Genomic DNA, 20,526 nt, shown 5'->3' with positions numbered 1-20,526 from the left:
GTAGCTTTGCGCCTTTCCTGGATCTCTCTCAGTAGACCAGGTTGGCCTTGAACTCACAGAGATTCGCCTGACTCTGCCTCCTGAGTGCTGGGATTAAAGGCGTGCACCACCACTGCCCGGCTCTTTTTGTTTTTTTGAGACAAGGTCTCACTATGTAGCCTTGACTGGCCTAGAATTCCTATGTGGACCAGGAAGGCCTCAAACTCATACAGATCAGCCTGCCTTTGCCTTATAACATTTCCATTTAACTTAGATTAGTTTTTAGAGGTCCTATTAATTTTTGTATATTGCCAATTTTGTAATTTATTTTTATTTAATGATTTTTAAATTCCAATTAAGCACACTGTGTAGTGGATAGCTGTTCTGTCCATGACCTTGTAACACCACCCCTAGACATGTAGCAGGTAACTGTCCTACCTACCTATGACCTTGAAGTACCTGCTCTGTAGGCTGCACTCTCCTCTCACTTGTGGGCTGGATGGTGCGGACCATCTCAGTGGCAGAACAGTGTTGGACTGTACTTCGGCTTTCCAGGATCCAAAGTAAATCTCCCATGCTGTAGTAAGTTTCTCCCCACCCCCATAAATTCCTTCACCCTTTAAGCAGACTCCATGGATTTCTCGCATTATGTGGTGCCCAACGTGGGGCACAAACCCAGGACCCTGAGATTAAGAGTCTCATGCACTGACTGTCTAGGCTGCCAGCTGTCTCTGTCTATTCCTGCAGTTTTTCAGAAACTGCTTGTTTGCACTTCCTGTTTTCTCAGGAATATTATTTTCCTTCTCAGGTCTTTGATGGGGTTGAAGACTAGATAGTTACACTTACAATCCTCTCATGTATCTTAGCTAAGAACATTTCAGATAATAAAGTTAGATTCTTTAAGATAGAAGAGCTATTAGAGCAATCTCTGTGACATGTCATTTACCTATGTTCAGGACATTTCTGGATTTTAGCATGTGTCTCTTGTTTGATGTTGTTCTTGCTGGTTGTATTTCTATTTTTGTTTATGTTTATTACCTTTCCCCTCTCCTGGACAATACTTGAAAATCGTTCCTATTATATATAGTTTTGTATTTGGTTAGAACTTTCTTATTTAGACAAGAAGGAGAGATGTAGTGGATAGCTGTTCTGTCTATGACCTTGTAACACTGCCCCTAGAGATGTAGTAGGTAACTGTCCTACCTACCTATGACCTTGAAGTACCTGCCCCTGGGGCATAGCTTGAGGCTACCCTTAAGACCTGAGACACACGTAGGCTGCACTCTTCTCTCTCGTGGGCTGGATGGTGTGGACCATCTCAGCAGCAGAACAGCATTGGACTGTACCTCAGCTTTCCAGGACCCTATGATTTAAATTTCCAGCACTATAGTGAGTTTTCCCCCCAATATATTCCTTCACCCTTTAAGCAGACTCTGTGGATTTCTCGAATTAACACTGTCCATTTATGTTTTGTTTTGTTGTTAGGACTTCTAGTTAAGTGCACAAAATAAATTAAAGTTAGTTAGTATAAAGTCAGGTTGCCTTCTCTGTTGTTGTTAAGACAGAGTTTTAATATGTATGTAGCCTTGGCTGGGCTGGAACTTGCTATATAGATTAGGCTGGTCTCAAACTCACAGATATCTGCCTGCTTCTTTCTCTCCAGTGCTGAGATTAAAGGCATGTGCCACCACACTCAGATCACCCCCCTTCTTATTAATACTTGCACGTTCAATTAACATAATTATCAAACATAAAACCAGTAGGAGTACCAAACATGTTTTTCTTCAAACACTTCCTCCCTTCTTTAAATTGATATAGAAAGAGTGTCCAAGGAAAAGCAGACTGAATGCTAGCAAATTAACAGAGTTCTGAAAGCAAACCAGAAACTGAGCGGTTGAAAATCAAAATGCTTTCAAAGCAAACAAACACAATGGATAATGTAGACAGCGGTTCTCAACCTTCCTAATACTATGACTTTTGAATACATTTTCTTATGTTGTGGTGACCCCCAACCATAAAATTATTTCATTGCTACTTCATAACGGTAATTTTGGTAGTTATGAATCATACTGTAAAGATCTGGTATGCAACCCCAAGAAAGGGCTGTTCAACTGCTGACCTAGAGTGACTGGCAATTGCTAGCGGGGGGAGAGTCATTTTCTTCAGGGATGCAGCCCCTGATAGTAGCCAGTAGACAATGCTATACCCACACCCACATACTGGCAGCACTGAATGGACTCAGTGGGTTTAAAAAGAACTCAGGAGTTGTAGTGGCAGCGTGCACCTCTAATTCCAGCACTCAGGACCAAAATCTACCTAAAGAAATAATGTCAAATGGTTTGGACACAAAAATTTCCATGCTAGTTCCTGGCTCTAAGGCAGGTGACTTCTCCTATGAAAAGTGATTCACTCTTGGGATCCCACACTTGGGTACTATAACTGTATATGCAAAAACACAGCTCCCACCCCAAATGGGATAAGAGAGAGTTTATCCTGGAGCCAAATATGAGTGACCATGGCTCAGGAATACAGATTTGGGCTACCCCAAATTCCATGTTCCAACCAATAACAGTTTTGTGAAATTTTATAGTAACAGAACAAAAAAACCCATAAATCAAGGGACTTTTCAAATGAACTGGTAGAAACATCAGGTAGGCAGTTACAGCAAAGTAGGGAAAGTAGACCTCAGATGCTATCTGATGGCAGGCTTAGCCTTTGGGTCAGTGGAATCTAGTAGTCTGTTAATATTCTCCAAAAGGTTTCACCTGTTAGTCACAATGATGTTAGGCTAGACACAGGTGATCAGTAATGACTATTAAGAAGGCTAAAGATAGCCCATGAGAAATTGTAATTATGCTCTGTACCTGTAACACTCCAACCTCTCCACAATCATTGAAGTTCTCATCACTTAATACACCTAGCAGAAGGTTCACTGGAAGGTGTTATTCAAGAACTTTGGTTCACAGAGTTTTCCAACCCCGTAAACGCAGAGGAAACGTTATAGTGCCTTCTTATAGAACAGTATTTTCTCCTGCTCCCTGTGCGACCCGACCCCACCCCACCATGGGAACTGGCCAACCCCTCATCCTTATGTCTTCCTAGCATAGGTCCTGAGAGGCTGAGAAGGTCCAGGATTCAGTCTTAAAGAATGGATCCACAGTAACAGTGTATTTCCAATTGAGTATTGTGTTTCCAGGAAGTCTGCTTGGAAGAGGTGGCCCACTGGTGAGCCTCTCCCTAAGACCAGAATCTTCCTCCTCAAAAGCTCCATGTTGGTGTCAGAGTCCAGCACTAACCCCAAAGACCTGCACAGGAAAGAAGGGATCAGGAAGAGCCTAGGAGCATTGGAATGCAAATGCTTGAGGACTGGAAAAGGGTTCTGTTGGGAGCTATTTGATAATAAAGTCTTTAAAAAGAGAGTAAAGAAAGGGCTGGGAAGATAACTCAGTGGTTAGGAGCACTGACTGCTCTTCCAGAGGACCCAGGTTTAATTCCCACATGGCAGTTCGCAGCTGTCTGTAACTCCAGTTCCAGGTGGACCCAATACCCTCACCCAGACATAAATGCAGGCAAAACACCAGTGTATATTTTTTTAAAAAGAGAGAAAGTAAAGTAATACCAAAAAAAAAAAAAAAAAGCCACATAAGGATGGAAAATAGAACACAGGGAGTTTGAACCTTATTTGGTGCTTTGTTAATTTTGAATTTTTTGAATGCTAATGAACAGAAAATGACAGCTGCTGAGAAACACTGAATTGGGCAAGAACCTGCTGAATTAAACCAGCCCAGATACTTTAGGAATGCCTTAACTTTAAAATGGAAGTCAGGAAATGTATTGCTTTGGGAAAGAAGTTATGCTTTTGTTTCCACAGAAAACAAAAGGCTGTGGATTTGTTCTAGGTTAAAGACGAACAGATTTGATAGGGGGAGACTCCCTGAAAATACAAACTACAGACATAAAGAAATAAATCTAGAAAAACTAATAGACAGGTAACATATATTTTACCTGCTCAAACATAAACAAAAATCATCTTTGGCTGGCTTGTATACAACACACAGTCCATACTTGTATTAATGATATGTATGTTACCTTTGAAAGTTTGTGTGTGTGTGTGTGTGTGTTTTCAGAACAAGGGGACCAGACACCAATGAAAGGGGTAGTCCAGGTAATCTAGCCTCTCAGAATGCCTTTGCTGTAGTTTCCTCAGAGTTCTGCATACAAAACAGCTTCAAAGCTGCTGGCTGAGATGATCCAGCCTCACAGACTATTCTAGCCAGGACTGCAGATAAGCCCTGCACTTTCCCATTGCACAGATACTGGACAACAAATGCTATGGCTAGTCTTCCCAGGACTTGACCATTATCTCAGTTTCCTCTGAGTCCTCCAAAAGAGTTCATCACCCACAGACAATAGGAAGCAGTCTAGAGAACACAATGCCCACATTCCCAAGAGGTGGGGTGGGTAGTTTTTGGTCATTTGGTGGATTATGGATGTTTGTCATCATTTGGGGGGTTGGTTACAAGTTGTTATTGGTTATGGTCAGGAAAAAAGCTGAACAAAGATTAGATTCAGGGATCTATTTCTGAAGGGCAAAAGGGGGGATATAGTATAGAAATGATGGGATAAAAGGGTGGATTGTTGGGGGCTGGTGAGATAGCTCAGCAATTAAGAGCACTGACTGCTCTTCCAGAGGTCCTGAGTCAATTCCCAGCAACCACATAGTGGTGCATAACCATCTATAATGGGATCTGATGCCCTCTTCTGGAATAAAGGGGTACATGCAGATAGAGTACTCATATATATAAAATAAATAAATAAACCTTTTTTTTAAAAAAGGGTGGATTGTTGAGTCTACTTTTAAACAACCACTAGTCTCAAATATTTTACATTGGTATGGATTTTTGTATATTTATGTTTCTATTCTTGTTTAACATATTGTACCTATGCAAATCATTTAAAAATGTAATGTAAAGTTTTAGTACTTAAAAGCTATTTAGGAGCTGGGCGGTGGTGGCACACACCTTTAATCCCAACACTCAGGAGGCAGAAGCAGGCAGATCTCTGTGAGTTCAAGTCCAGCCTGGTCTATAGAACTAGTTACAGGGCACCTAAGGCTGTTACACAGAGAAATGCTGTCTCAAAAACAAAACAAAACAAAAAGCTATTTAGGACAAAAAGAAATACAGGTTAATAGTCATCTATAACAATCAAACTTATAGTCATGTTAAGTAAATTTTCAAGGTCAAACAGATATAAAATATCTATATTTTAGATAGATAGGTGATCTTCAAATACTTCAAAGACCTACAGAATATGGCATTTAAAATGTTTTAGTTGAAAGGCCCAGAGAAAATCTGAACATTAGCCCACCTATCCAGCTTCTTCTATCACTTGACCCTTGCCCTATATTCTCAGTCACAGGAAGAACAGTTGGTTAAAAATTAAGACAAGACCCAAGCTATGTTGAGTTGTGTTAAGATAACCACAGTCTTGCTTCTACAAACAACAAACCCCCTGTTTGTAGAAGGTTGTTTAGATGTTAAGCTTGTAGAAGGTTGTTTAGATGTTAAGATGTTATCACAAATTATACTACTAGCTGTAAAATGTTATCACAAGTTGTAAATTTCCAGAATATACAGTCAAATTGTAAACATTCTTTTTCTTATGTCAACCCTGGCCCCCTGACTTGTGGCTTTTGCTTTAAAAAGGACCCTGTGTTTGAGGTCACAGTCAGAGCCTGACCTGCCTCTGACCCTAACTAGTTAGAAGTTCTGGTACCTCATGGTGATGAAATAATTTGCTTCTGATTATCTGACTTCGGTGGTCTGATCCTCATTATTTGTGATACCCCAAGACTCAACATAATAACATAAGGCTTTTTATAACAATGAGACACATCTGCTCCTGGCAGCACCAATCTACTTCAGAGAAGAGGATCGACATCAAAGAACCTTCATATGGAGTTTGCTTTCTTTGGGGCAAAAGTTAGCCACTGGGTAAGAAACTGCCCTTGCCACGACTGCTGACAGATGCTGTCCAAAGTGGACAAGCAGGACACAAAAGAAGACAACTGCCAAACATTGCCAAGACAAGGTAGGACAGTCTTTCAAAATTCCTGCTTCACAGAAAAGTCTGTCAGATATTTTAGGCCCATAGGCCGAAGATGGATGCCCCAGTGTTACAGAAGAACCTTGGGTGACTATCCAGGCAGCCAGATGTCTCTGTCCTCTCTTAGTTTTGGACATTGCTTGCTCTGCACTTCTTGTTTACTCAGGTAATATTATATCCTTCTGGAATCTTTGATAGAATTGAAGACTAGATAGTTATAGTTTTCCTTAGTTGTGATAGAAGGTAACTTAGGCACAAAACTTTGGACTCACCAAGATAGGATTAATAATGGACTGTTTCTCTGAATTTGCCAAATGAAAATGGACTGAACATTGTAAATGTAATTCTTACTTAATAATTGTTCTTATTGTATATAGTTTTACTATGTTAGAATTAAAACCCTTTCCTTTTTATTTAAACATAAGAGGGAAATGTTGCAAGATATTTGATTATACTGTGTAAAGATGTCATTGTGATTGGTTTAATAAAAAGCTAAACAACCAATAGCTAGGCAGGAGATAGAACAGGGACTTCTGGACAGAGAGAGCTCTGGGAAGAAGAAAGGCAGAGTCATCAGCCAAGCTCAGAAGAAGCAAGATAGTCAGTACAGAGTAAAGGTTACCAAGTCATGTAAAAGAACATAGATATAGAAATGTGAGCCAGGCAGTGGTGGCGCACGCCTTTAATCCCAGCACTCGGGAGGCAGAGCCAGGCGGATCTCTGTGAGTTCGAGGCCAGCCTGGGCTACCAAGTGAGTTCCAGGAAAAGGCGCAAAGCTACACAGAGAAACCCTGTCTCGAAAAAACAAAAAAAAAAATGTGAGTTAAGTTATGAGAACTAGTTAGGAACAAGCATAATCTAAGGCCAAGCTTTCATAATAAATCTCCATGTCATTTGTGAGCTGGTGGCCCAAAGAAAAATCCATCTACAGGGATATTCATTCCACTCAGCTGTGGGGATGAGGAGGCAAGCTTGGGGACTGAATGATAAAGAGTCATAAGTGGACCTTCAACCAAGAGGCCAGGGCAAGCTTCCAAAAGCAGTGGGAACAGTTAATAACTTCCTGAAGAAAGTCCAGAAACTTAGCTGAGACTCACATTTCAGCCATAAAAGGCCCATATGCAAGTAACAGGGACCCACCTGTCAGCCAGGATGGACTACCTACAAATGAAAGATGGTCCACCAGAGGTACTCAGATTCCAAACTCCAAAAGCCATCACCTCTCCATGTAGAAATGAAAGTGAGACTTAAGCACAGGCACTGGCAATATCACACTCATTAACAGATTATGGACTTAATTTATGTGGAATGATCGCATGAACAAAGTGATTAATATGAGTAAATTATAGAATTAAGAAAAGAATTACACCAGGTGTGATGGTGCACACCTTTAATTTCAGCATTCAGGAGGCAGAGGCAGGCAGATCTCTGTAAGTTCAAGGCCAGGCTGGTCTACAGAGTGAGTTCCAGGACAGCTAGGGCTGTTACATGAGGCTTGAATTACATGAGGCTTTTCTTTCTGAGACTGGGGGACCTCACTTAATTTTACATTCAAGTCCATCGATTTTTCCCACAAATTCTGTGGGAATATTTGTGTACAGCTGTTTTTGTCTGCATATGTGGGAATTACATTTCTTTAAGATGAAGAGTATTCCATTTTATATATGTATATCAATTTTTCAATATCCATTCATCTGTTGATGCACAATTAGTTTGATTCCAATTCTTTGTTTGTTTGTTTGTGACAGGATTTCCCCATGTAATGGTCCTGGCTGTCCTTGAACTCACTTTGTAGACAAGGCTGGCCTCCATCTCACTGAGATCTGCCTGCCTCTGCCTCCCATGTGCTGGGATTAAAGATGTGAGCCACCACCACCACCCAATTCTTTAACATAGTCAATAAAGCAGCAATAAACATGGAAGTGCCAGTATCTCTATGGTAGGGATGGAGTTTTCTGCCCAGAGGGGAAATAGCCAAGTCATACAGCAGTTCTAATTTCAGTTTTTTAAGAAATCTCCAAACTGATTTCCACAATGTCTGCATTAACTTGCCTCTCACCAACACTGAATAAGAGTCCCTTTCTCTCCACATCCCCTCCGATATTTGTTGTCAGATAGCCATTCTGACTGGGGTGAAGTGGTATCTCAGAGCAGCTTTAATTTGCATTTCAATGATTACTAAGAATATTAAACACTTTCTAAGTAGTTATTAAACATTTGTGTTTCTTTAAAAAAAAAACTGTCTATTCAGTTCATTTGCCCATTTGTTGATTGATAGTTTTGTTTCTTTAGTGTTTAATTTCTGACCTTTGTTTGTTTTTGTTTTTGTTTTTGTTTTTTGACAGGGTTTTGTGTAGCTCTGGCTGTCCTAGAACTCTCTCTGTAGACCAGACTGGCCTTGGACTCAGAGACCAGCCTGACTCTGGTGGGATTAAAGACATGAGCCACCACAGCCCAGCTGTAATTGTTTATAAATTCTGGATATCAACCACTTGATTTTCTTCCACTCTGTGGGCTATTTGCTCTGCTGTTTTGATTTGTTTTTCCTCTTCTGTACAGAAACTTTGTGGGGCGGGGGGCGGGGGGCTGTTCAATACAGGGTTTTCTCTGTGTAATAGCTCTGGCTGTCCTAAAACTTGTTTTGTAGACCAGGCTGTCCTCAAACTCAGAGATCCACTTGCCTCTGCTTCCCGAATGCTGGGATTACAAAAGTGTACCACCACCACCTGACTAGTTTCATGTAGTCCCATCTGTTGATACTTAAGGTCAGTTCTTATGCGGTTGGTGTTCTATTTAAAAAGTTCTTGCCTACCCCAATATCTTGAAGGGTATTACCTATGTTTTCTTCTGAAAGTTTCCAGTTTTAGATTAAGGTCTCTAATCCATTTTAAATGGGCTTTTGTACAAGGTGCAAAACAACATATATTCACAGCATACAGAAAGATATCCCCCAGCACTTCCCCTTTTCTATCTAATCAAAAAGGAAGGTTTTAACTTTAATATAGTAAAATTGTATACAACAAACAGTTATCAAACAAGAACTATGAATATATGTTGTTCCCATTGGTTAATAAATAAACTGCTTTGGCCTATGGCAAGGCAGCTTAGAGGCAGGCAGGAAATCCAAGGAGAGAGACAGGAAAGGGAATGGTGGAGTCTGGGGAGACACCAGCTGCTACCAAAGGAGAAGTAACATGCCGGCAGACCGGTAAAGTCACAAGATACATGGCAAAACATACAGATTAATAGAAATCGGTTAATTTAAGATATAAGAGCTAGCTAGCAAAAGGCCTTCTGCTGTGGGATGGTCTGTATGTCAAATATGTTGCTGATTGGTCAATAAATAAATCACTGATTGGCCCGTGGCCAGGCAGGAAGTATAGGAGGGACAAGGAGGAGAATAGAGCTGGGAAGTGGAAGGCTGAGTCAGAGACACACTGCCAGCCGCCATGATGAGAAACAGCAATGTAAAGATGCCGGTAAGCCATGAGCCATGTGGCAAGGTATAGATTAATGGAAATGGATTAATTTAAGCTGTAAGAACAGTTAGCAAGAAGCCTGCCACGGCCATACAGTTTGTAACCAATATAAGTCTCTGTGTTTACTTGGTCGGGTCTGAGTGGCTATGGGACTGACGGGTGACAGAGATTTGTCCTGACTGTGGGCCAGTCAGGAAAACTCAAGCTACAGCCTTCCATAGGCCAGACAGTTTGTAAATAATATTAAGCCTCTGAATGATTATTTTATAAGTGGCTGCAGGACCTCGAGGCCATCGGACAGGAGAAAAACTTTCAGTTACACTCAAAGGGTCCATGGGAGAGGACCTAGGACAGGACACAAGACACACACGGCCCTAATCCCTGTACCTTAATACTTATGTAGTAGTGCACTATACTGCGGATTGGGAGGGTGGGGCTCCAGGTTGCTAAGCAACATAATCAACAAGCCCAGAGATTCAAAACTGAAGCGTGTTTTCCCACAGAAAAGGCAGAAAGTATGAGGGTGTGAGGACTTTGGGTGGGGAGGCCTGGATGCTGAGCTGGTAGGTGGGCAAGGGGTTAGACAAATTTAGAGGAGGACACTCAACCATGTCTATACCTCTCACCCACAGGAATTCAGGAGCTGCGGCTAGGTTGGGAATGGTTGCTAGGGTTGGCTTCCTTTCTCACTCTGAGCCGTTATTCCTTTGTCCGGCTTCCCTGGGTTCTGCTCCCCACATCTCTACCCTGGAGATAGGCCAGAACAGAGGCTGAGCTTCCCAGTGTACATATGTGCATCCTTACACAGATCCAAACACACATATACCTGCAATACCACACATTCACATACACATACAGATACATGTAGACACACTAACAGGGTGGGGTCCTCTGCCCTTTATAAAGGGGTCATGCCCTTAACCTTACCCCAACCAAAGACTAGGGATCGAGGCACAGGACCAGACCAATCTATGGAGCTCCAGAGTCAGGGGACGCCGAATGACCCATGACCATAGTGATGTGGGCTGTGGAGCACCAGCGGCATGCAGGACAGTCCATCTGGTGTTATACCCCTAAATTGGGTATACTCCTAAAACTGGAGAGGATTAGAAAGTCATACCCTACTGCAGATATGCACAGGGTCAGCTACCAGTTAGGGATCTGAGTTAAGTGGCTACAAGAAGTTTCACAGAAACACAGCTAGAGCCATAGCGTTCCCCCTAAGTAGCTGGATGTCCCCTTTCTTCCACAGACTGGAGCATGCCATCCCCGGGAGTAAAAGGTGCACGGGAGCGGGCCAAAAAGAGTGAACCAGGAGCTGGAGCTGGCAAGAAAGGCATGAAGGGCCCGTGGACTACAGAGCCTCCGAAGCCAGGCTGGGCTTTGACTCAGGAGAGGCTGGCGGCCATGCTCCCCAAACAACGCCACCGCCACCTGCTCTTTGGAGATCTGCTCGATATGGTGATATTTTATTTGTATTAAAATGTTATTTGTATGTTAATAAATAAAGTTGCCCGGGGGTCAGAGCTATTAGCAAGCCATAGGAAAGCAGGGCAGTGGTAGCGTACGCTTGTAATTCCAGCACTTAGTAGGCAGAGCTGGGTAAGTCTCTGTGTGTTCAGGGATACAGCCATTATTGGATACACATGCCTTTAATCTTAATACCAATCATGGAAAACCTGGAGGCCTATACAGACAGGCTGTGAGGAGGCGGTCATGTGGTTGGGTTTACAACCAATGAGAAGGCAGGACAGGAACTCTATATAAAGACTTTAACACAGGGGTAGCTCTGGTTCGGAGAGGTAGGACCACTGCAGGAGGAAGGGTAAGGTTTTGGCTCTTGGCTCTGACCTCTTGGCTTTCTTCTTTCCCATAGCAGAAGATGGCTCTTTTCCTCTGGCATGATACAGGGAGTTTGCATTTTCCTTTTAACAACATGCTTGAGTTTAAAGAAGGAGAGAGCCATTCTCCAACTCCAAAGTCAGCTTTAAATTTTAATTGAACTGGGACTATTAGAAGTTAAATAGTGTTAAATCTTTAAAGAAAAGCAGAAACAAACATTTAGGAAGACATAAAATTTTTTTAGATAACATACCCATACGCCATTTCATTCTGTTTCTTAGGATAGATGATTTGTTCCTTTTCTTCAGTTGTCTCATTTGTCCAGTGTTCTTCAAATTCCTTAACCTTCATTCTCCTAAAAGACAAAAACAAAAACCTTTCCCCAAGGTTTTTTGGGGATGTTCCTTTTTGACAAGTTATCTGATTAAATGAAAAGGCATGTGTTACTGGTGTAAGTTAGTTTAAATTGGATGTTTACGATAGTTGATGAACTATCACCTCCTCTAATTAAGAGGTCTCTCTTGTTCAAATCGAACCTTTATCAATTTTGATGGTACCCACAGCTTATCTTCTCCTGTAGAAATAAAAGCAAAACCTCGTCCCCAACGTAACACATACCCTGGTTTCCATTCTGAGGTCAGCACATCCTTAAAGTATATAGGTTGATTTAATTCTGTAGTTTTTTCTATTATCCAATGTCTCTCTGCAGCTGTTGTTCCTTTCTCATTGGCATTGAGAAAATTCAAAGTTAATAGAGCATTATGTAGTCTATTTCTGGGGGTTTTTGTTACTCCTTTTTGTTTATTTAGCATATCCTTTAGAGTTCTGTTTGATCTTTCTATAACTGCTTGACCTGTAGGATTATGTGGTATACCTGTAACATGGTTTATATTATAATAAGCAAAAAACTGTTTCATTTTAACAGAGACATATGATGGAGCATTATCAGTTTTGATTTGTGCAGGTATACCCATAATGGCCATAACTTCTAGCAAATGAGTGATTACAGAATCAGCTTTTTCAGAACTCAAAGCAGTTGCCCATTGAAATCCTGAATAAGTATCGATAGTGTGGTGTACATATTTCAGTTTTCCAAATTCTGCAAAGTGAAACACGTCCATCTGCCAGAATTCATTCCTCTGAGTACCCTTTGGGTTACATCCTGCTGGTAATGGTGTTTGATTGTAGAAGGAACAAGTAGGACATTTCTTTACTATTTCTTTGGCTTGTTGCCAGGTTATGGAAAAATCCTTTTTTAAACCTTTACTATTTACATGATGTTTTTTATGAAATTCTGAGGCCTCCAGCACATTTCCTATCAATAATTTATCAATCTCATCATTGCCTTGTGCTAGAGGGCCTGGCAGACCAGTATGGGATCGGATGTGAGTTATATATAAAGGATGACTCCGTTTTCTGATTGTATCTTGTAATTGAATAAATAATGAAGTTAATTCTGAAGCATCGTGGATAAATTCTGCAGTCTCAATATGTAATACTACTCTTTCAGCATACTGAGAGTCAGTTACTATATTGAGAGGTTCTGAAAAAGCCATTAATACCAACAGAATAGCATACAATTCTGATTTTTGAACTGAATTATAAGGACTTTGAACCACTTTACTTAAATTTTCTGATTTGTAACCTGCCTTTCCTTGTTTGTTGGCATCTGTATAAAATGTACGAACTCCAGATATGGGTTTTTTCCTCACAATTTGAGGCAAGATCCAATCAGCTCTCTTTATAAGATCAATTCTATTGCTTTTGGGATATTTGCTGTTAATTTCTCCCAAAAAATTACTACAAGCTTTTTGCCAAGCTTCATTTTCTATCCATAATTTTTCAATGTCCTCCTTAGTTAAAGGTACGACAATTTCTGCTGGGTCTATTCCTGCTAATTGACGAAGTCTCAATTTTCCTTTCCAAATCAAGTCAGAGATTTTTTCCACATAAGTTTTTAATTTTTTATTTGGTTTATTTGGTAAAAATATCCATTCCAATATAATATCTTCCCTTTGCATTAATATTCCTGTTGGGGAATGCCTAGAAGGTAAAATAACCAAAATGCAATCCAGCTTTGGATCAATACGATCTACGTGCCCTTCATGTACTTTCTTTTCTACCAAGGCCAATTCTTTCTCAGCTTCAGGTGATAATTCTCTTGGACTATTTAAGTCCTTATCACCTTCTAAGGTTTTAAACAAATTATTCAGTTCATCATTTTTTACCCCAACAATAGTTCTTAGATGAGAAATGTCTCCAAATAATCTTTGAAAGTCATTAAGAGTCTGTAGTCGATCTCTCCTAATTTGCACTTTTTGAGGTCTAATTTTTTGAAGTTCTATTTTATATCCTAAATAATTAATAGAATCTCCTCTTTGTACCTTTTCTAAAGCAATTTGTAATCCCCAGCAAGGCAAAATTTTCTTTACTTTTTCAAACATTCTTTCTAAAGTATCTGCATTTGAATCAGCTAATAAAATGTCATCCATATAATGATAAATTATAGATTTAGGAAATTTTTTACGTACCACTTCTAATGGCTGTTTTACAAAATATTGGCACAAAGTTGGGCTATTCAACATTCCCTGTGGGAGAACCCTCCATTGAAATCTTTTAACCGGTTGAGAATTATTATAAGTAGGCACTGTGAAAGCAAATCTTTCTCTGTCTTTTTCTTGTAAGGGTATTGAAAAGAAACAGTCTTTTAAATCAATAACTATGAGAGGCCAGCCTTTTGGTAACAGAGTAGGTAAAGGAATTCCAGATTGTAAAGAGCCCATTGGCTGAATTACTTTGTTAATTGCTCTAAGGTCTGTTACCATTCTCCATTTACCAGATTTTTTTTTTATAACAAATACAGGAGAATTCCAAGGGCTGGTTGATTCTTCAATATGATGAGCATTTAACTGTTCTTCCACCAGCTCTTGTAAAGCCTGGAGTTTCTCTGTTGTTAAAGGCCATTGCTGAACCCATACAGGCTTGTCTGTTGACCATTTTAAAGGTAGAGCTGTTAATGTTTTTGGAAGATTATCAGTTGTTGTGCCCTGTTCTTGTATGACATGGATGGCTGGTGAGCACTCATTAGAATAATATCTTTTAATATTTCTCTCAGAAACATGTACTAATTTATGATTTGTTTCTGAGATTGGAGGGATATTAATCTGAGTATTCCACTGTTGTAACAAGTCTCGACCCCACAGGTTCATAGCTATGTTAGCCATATATGGTTTTAATTTTCCTTTCTGTCCTTCTGGACCTATACATTCAAGCCATTTTACACTTTGTTTCACTCTAGATAATGTCCCAATTCCTAAGAGTTGAATGTTTACCTCCTGAAGAGGCCAAGTTGGATGCCAAAATTCTGGTGCAATTATGGTAATGTCAGCACCTGTGTCTACCAGACCAGACAACAAAACACCATTTATTTTTATTGTTAGTTTTGGTCTTTGTTCATTAATAGAAGTTTGCCAAAAAATTTTCTTTATGTTTTTTCCTGTATTTCCTATTTTCTCTGTTTCACCATCTCGACTAACATGATTTATTCCAATAGACATTTGGTTATTTAGTTGCTTTGAGTAGGGGTTTCCTCTACAACTGCAGGAAAGGTTTGAACTGGATTTACTGTGGGGGCCTGCCTGAGGCCCCTCTGGGAGTTTCCCGAAGCTCGAGGCAGAGGGTTACCCTGTCTGTCCCTTGTTGATCTACATTCGTTGGTCCAGTGTTTTCCCTTACCACACCTTCTGCATACTCCAGAAGGAAGGGGGCATTCTGTTGCCAGTGTTCCTTGAATAAACATTATTTCTAGGAATGATCTGTTTACAATCCCTTTTTCAAATGTCCTTGCTTTCCACATCCAAAACATCTAACATTGCTCAAACCTTTTGAAATTGCTTTTCCTACCCACATATCATCATGGTCATAAGCCTCTACATTAACTGTATCTCTAATCCAATCTTCCAAAGGTGCAGATCTTGCCTTTAACGGCCTAATTATTCTTTTGCACGCTGCATTTGCATTCTCAAAGGCTAAAGATTCAATTATTATCTGACTAGCCTCTGAATTCGGGACCATTTTTTTGTACTGCTGAAGTCAATCTTTGTAAGAAATCTGTGAAAGATTCTTTGGGGCCCTGTATAACCTTTGTAAATGACTCAGTTTTTTTTCCTGGTTCTTCAACTCTGTCCCATGCATTCAAAGCTGCCGTTTTACATAGAAGTAGGGTTTGGATATCATATGAACATTATGTTTGTACTGAAGCATATTGGCCTTCGCCAATAAGCTGATCCTGGCAGACTTGTATTCCGCTATCCCTCCATTGTCTTTCTATATTTTTAGCCTCATTACTGAACCACATTTTCCACTGGAGATTTTGTCCGGGTTCAAGAACAGCCTGTGCCAATTCCCGCCAGTCCTTTGGTATAATCCTATTACAAGTTGACCAGGTGTTTAACATTTGCTTTACATATGGGGAGTGCATGCCATAAGATGCTATTGCCTCCTTAAATCTTCGTAAGTCTAACATTTCAACTGGAACCCAAGTATTTTGTTCATTCTCTTCATCAGGTAGCTGCTGTACGGCTACTGGATAAATTAAGGGTGATTGTGTGAAAACTGGCTTTCTTTCTGTAACCTTACGATCCAATTTTGAAACAACTTCACTATTTATTTCTTCTGTCTGAATTTGAATTTCTCTATAATTCATTTTTACCGGTTTAAACAAGTTTTTCTAAGACTGTTATCCTGGCACTTAAGTTGACGATCTTTTTAAATAGTAAAATGAGGATAAGAAAAGTAATAAACTGAATAATTCGATCAATATTAATCTTTTCATATAGTTGTTCCATTGTCAGAGTGCCTAAAATTTCAAACAAAGCCCAATTTTCTTCCAATGTACACATAAAGCCCATTTTTTTTTTTAATGTAGAAAAAAATTCTCTTTTAAATAGATATGTTAATTGACTTACCAAGTCTGGGTAGAACAGTAGAATCCCAGGGAATTTCACAGCCACCTGGTGTTCGAGGTGTGAATCCAGCGAGAGAGAGAGAGAGAGAGAGAGAGAGAGAGAGAGAGAGAGAGAGAAAGTGTAGCCGCTTGAGCCAAGTCAAGCCTTGGCTTTACAGGCAGGGGCCCTGTTCAGCGGGGCAGGTCTGAATTGTTTGTAGCAGTTCCAGCTGCGGGTCAGTCAGGCCTGGGCCCAAGCTAGACAGCCGGGCCGCCCAGGCTGGAAACCGGACCTGCCGCCAAGCCAAGCCAATCGGTTTTTTAATGAATTCTTGTCACGTTGGGCGCCAAATGTAGATGTATCCAACCTTCCCATCAAACAATAAACACAGAACCAATGCAAAGAAGAAAGCCAAGAGGTCAGAGCCAAGAGCCAAAACCTTACCCTTCCTCCTGCAGTGGTCCTACCTCTCCGAACCAGAGCTACCCCTGTGTTAAAATCTTTATATAGAGTTCCTGTCCTGCCTTCTCATTGGTTGTAAACCCAACCACATGACCCGCCTCCTCACAGCCTGTCTGTATAGGCCTCCAGGTTTTCCATGATTGGTATTAAGATTAAAGGCATGTGTATCCAATAATGGCTGTATCCCTGAACACACAGAGACTTACCCAGCTCTGCCTACTAAGTGCTGGAATTACAAGCGTACGCTACCACTGCCCTGCTTTCCTATGGCTTGCTAATAGCTCTGACCCCCCGGGCAACTTTATTTATTAACATACAAATAACATTTTAATACAAATAAAATATCACCATAGCTCGACGACGCAGGCGCAGCCGCCTCCATCTTTCCACGCGAGTCAGTGGAGATACCCTACTGCATGCCCGACCCCACGTATCTGGACGCAGGCATTTGAACCACCAGCTGAGCGTCAGAATAGGCTTCTGGGCGTTCTCAAGGCCGCAGAAGCCCGCGGCCGAGTCCGGGCGCTGAGGTTGCGCTACACCCGAATGCGGGTATGCAAAGGGCCTACTGGGAGCGCCCCAGAGAAAGAGGGCCCACCCTGCTTGTGGGAGGAGGCAGACGGAGGGTTGCCTCTGGACAGCTCGCCAGGGTTGCTCAGTAAACTCGGTTCCCAGGCAGAGGAAATCGCTCTCCTGATCCAGAAGCAGGGCTCCGCACGCGCCGCCATCAGGCTAGAACTGTTCCTACCACCCCAACTGAAGCCCACGAAGATCCCCGATCCTCTGGGCCGTCAAGAGGTGCAAGCAAAACAGAAGACGGGTGGGAGTGGGTAATGGGCCCCGTGCCTCATCACACACTGACCCTAACCCCTTTCTCCCCAGCGGAGACGTGTTGAGACAATCCTGGAAGAGGCTGTGGATGGCAGCATCTTCCCACGATGACCCGCGACCTTGGCCTACAGAGACCCTGGATTAGAGCGGCTCCCCACCCCTCTCACATAAAGTTCTCTTCAGAGGGTGTTCGGGTCTTTTCCCTCTTTTGCTCCTGGGTTCCCAATGGGAAGGGCAAGCATGGATGCTGCCTCTCCCACAGTCACAGTCACAGACTTCAGGGTACAAGAGATGGGCTCTCCAAAGTAAGATGTCGGTGGGTGGATGTTAAAGGAACAGCTATGCCCCCAACCATCAACTCCCATCAGGCAATGGGTGCTGTTCAGGGCCATAGAGGTGAGTGTGTGTGTTGGGGCGGGGCAGGGGGGTTACTAATGTGGAAAAGGATAGGGATGAGCCTGCCTGTACACTCCCAGAAAGGGATGTCTCCAAAGTTAGGGTCATTCCATCTGAGGACTGGGGTGGCATCCTAGGAGAGAGAATGACTGCAAAGCCAAAGCTGGCCTTTGGAGAGTCCAGTCATGCCCAGAGGACCAACAGGTTGTGAATGGGGTCCTCCTCTCCAAGGTCCCTGGATGGTGGGACAAGACTCACCCACAGTCTCCCTTTCATCAGAAACAGCCTCCTGTGCCCACTCATCCACCAAACACGAGCACAAGAAGGAAGCCACCTATCCCGTTCTGACCACTAGACTCTGAAAACTCCTTGTTTCTGGGCAGCTCATCTTCCTCTTCTCCACAGCATGGGCTCTTTGCAGAACCTGTGGTCTTTTTGGCCCCTTGGTCCCTTGGCCTTGTCCTCCTTCCCAGCCTCCCTACCCAGCAGGCTGCCGAGGTGGAAACTATAGGGAGGTAGACAGCTCCCCGGCTCTGCATGGGAGCTCCGACTGGTTCTGCATGGAACAGAGAACAGAAAGGAGGGAGAAGAAATCGAAACTGTGGTCCAGAAGTGCCACGCCCACGACGGTGTCGCCCGCGTGACAAATGCCTTGGATGAGGTGGTTACGTGGGAAAGGGGGGCTCGTGGCCCTCGGGTCTATGCCCCCGGCGACCCCTTATCAATCTGCCCGAATCATGGTGCCAGGCTACACGGAACCACACAAAATCTGCTTGCAGAGGCTGGCTGGCACTCTGCCTTTTTCTCTTTGCAGCTGTGACTATTGCTGTTTCCTTGTGTATTAATTTCAGGGAGTTAGCTCTCAATGTTCCTGATGTGCCCCATAAAGAGTATAATGATTCCTCAAAAGTGGCCTCAATACCCCCACCTATAATTCAAGCTTTTAGGCAAACAGTTAAAGAGGGTCCTAGAAGTTTGGGGGAATTTATGAATGACTTAGAACAAAAAGAACTTATGACTCAGAGGGACAAAGAGTCTAGCGAGGAGAGATGAAAGTAAAAGTCCAGGAACTCATAAACAATCCACACGCGCAGCCAACAGCAGCTACAAGAAAGCAGTTACAGGAACTAGCCAGTCCTACAAGAATTATCAAGGGACAAATAGAGTTTCTCATCAAGGGTCGGTGGTGGCAACCCCCTAACTTTGATCCTAGATATAATAATTATTTGGAGCCATTGCCCTTTACGGGAGCTTATGATAAACATGGGAACCAATGGGTGAATCATAATAGTATGAAAACAGAATGGCATAAGTTACAGTTCATGGAAAGAATAGCTAGGTCCCAACCCCCCTGGTGCCTTCTCACCTGCAAGCAAAGGTTAAATATTTTCACACAAATGAAACCATGATTAGAACGATGGTGGGAAGGGTTTAATTGTGATACAAAACAAAGGTCTAATAACTACGTAGAAGGAAAAACTTCAGCTAGGGCCGTAATGTTCTCTGTCTGGATGAGGGACCACAAAAGAAAAAATAACACCTGTACTCATGAGATCTATTAATCATTCTGAAAAAATTATGTGACCACATTGTTAATTCTATGTCTATCGCCCCACTGGCCGATTGCCATGTTTCTTCAAATGATTGTATAAAAAACACTGCTTGATCTGAGTAAAATTACAACAGTTCACAGCATACTCTGATGTCTGTGTCTGTCTGTCATTCGCCAAATCCCACTTATCCTGAGTACCTTCAACCCGTTCTCCCTCGGTCTGATGTTCCTACTGAGACCCAGTCCGCGGCACAGAAGGATCTTACTGACTGATGGCCAGTTCCCAGGGCTTTGTTTCCTTAGCTGGTTTTCTCCCCCTGAACATGACCCTTCTCACTTTCTGGCCTATTGGTGCCCTGGGCCTTGATCCAAACCCAAATGGCAGCAATCACAAATCATCAGCAGCTCTCAGGAGGTGAGGAGGGGGGTTCAGGCAATGGGAAGGATGGCAGAGCAGGGAAATGGTAGGTTTGTGTGGGATGACTCATCCCTAACAGGCTTAAGGGCCAGCCAGCCCAAACCAGTAAAAAAAGATACTTTCTGAGAGCCAACCTGGGTCTGCCTAAGGGCCTTAGCAACAGCAGCTGAGACATAATCTGGAGATGACCTGTACCAATGATAGGCAGCCGTGTCACACCAGCAGATGCATATTCATCAGACCTTCCCCCAGGGTGGGGTGGGGGGTATATAATACTTGTCTCATCCTGAAAAAACTGAGCGGCTTGTTTCAACATTCTCCCAGAGTCTGTGTCATTGACTCTGCGCCTACTTGCCCCCCTTCCCCAAAGGGAACAGCAGCACAGGACCCTGTCACATCTGGTGCTGAAACCCGGGTCATCTGATGCTTGGCAACAGGGACTGTTTGTCTCCTTTTACTCATGTGCAGCACTGGTTGAGTACCACCTTGAGCGGTGTATTTCGGTGAGTAGGC

The 20,526-nt window shown here is 42.3% G+C and overlaps 1 protein-coding gene across 1 annotated transcript; it reads left to right on the top strand.

Annotated features, from left to right (window-relative positions):
• Nucleotides 1-10: 10 nt before the first annotated feature.
• Lkaaear1 (LKAAEAR motif containing 1) lies at nucleotides 11-19,738 on the top strand. The gene is given in 3 exon segments (XM_052724131.1): nucleotides 11-11,024; nucleotides 17,176-17,241; nucleotides 17,243-19,738. Coding segments are annotated over 3 exon segments (780 nt in total). The 5' UTR covers nucleotides 11-10,826; the 3' UTR covers nucleotides 17,759-19,738.
• Nucleotides 19,739-20,526: the final 788 nt, after the last annotated feature.

The sequence above is a fragment of the Peromyscus californicus genome, unplaced genomic scaffold (genome assembly GCF_007827085.1).
Source record: "Peromyscus californicus insignis strain IS unplaced genomic scaffold, ASM782708v3 Scaffold_7__1_contigs__length_154581171, whole genome shotgun sequence".
In the NCBI taxonomy this organism is placed as follows: Eukaryota; Metazoa; Chordata; class Mammalia; order Rodentia; family Cricetidae; genus Peromyscus; species Peromyscus californicus.
Note: the sequence above shows the minus strand (reverse complement) of the source record. Positions and strands in the feature narration are given on the sequence as shown.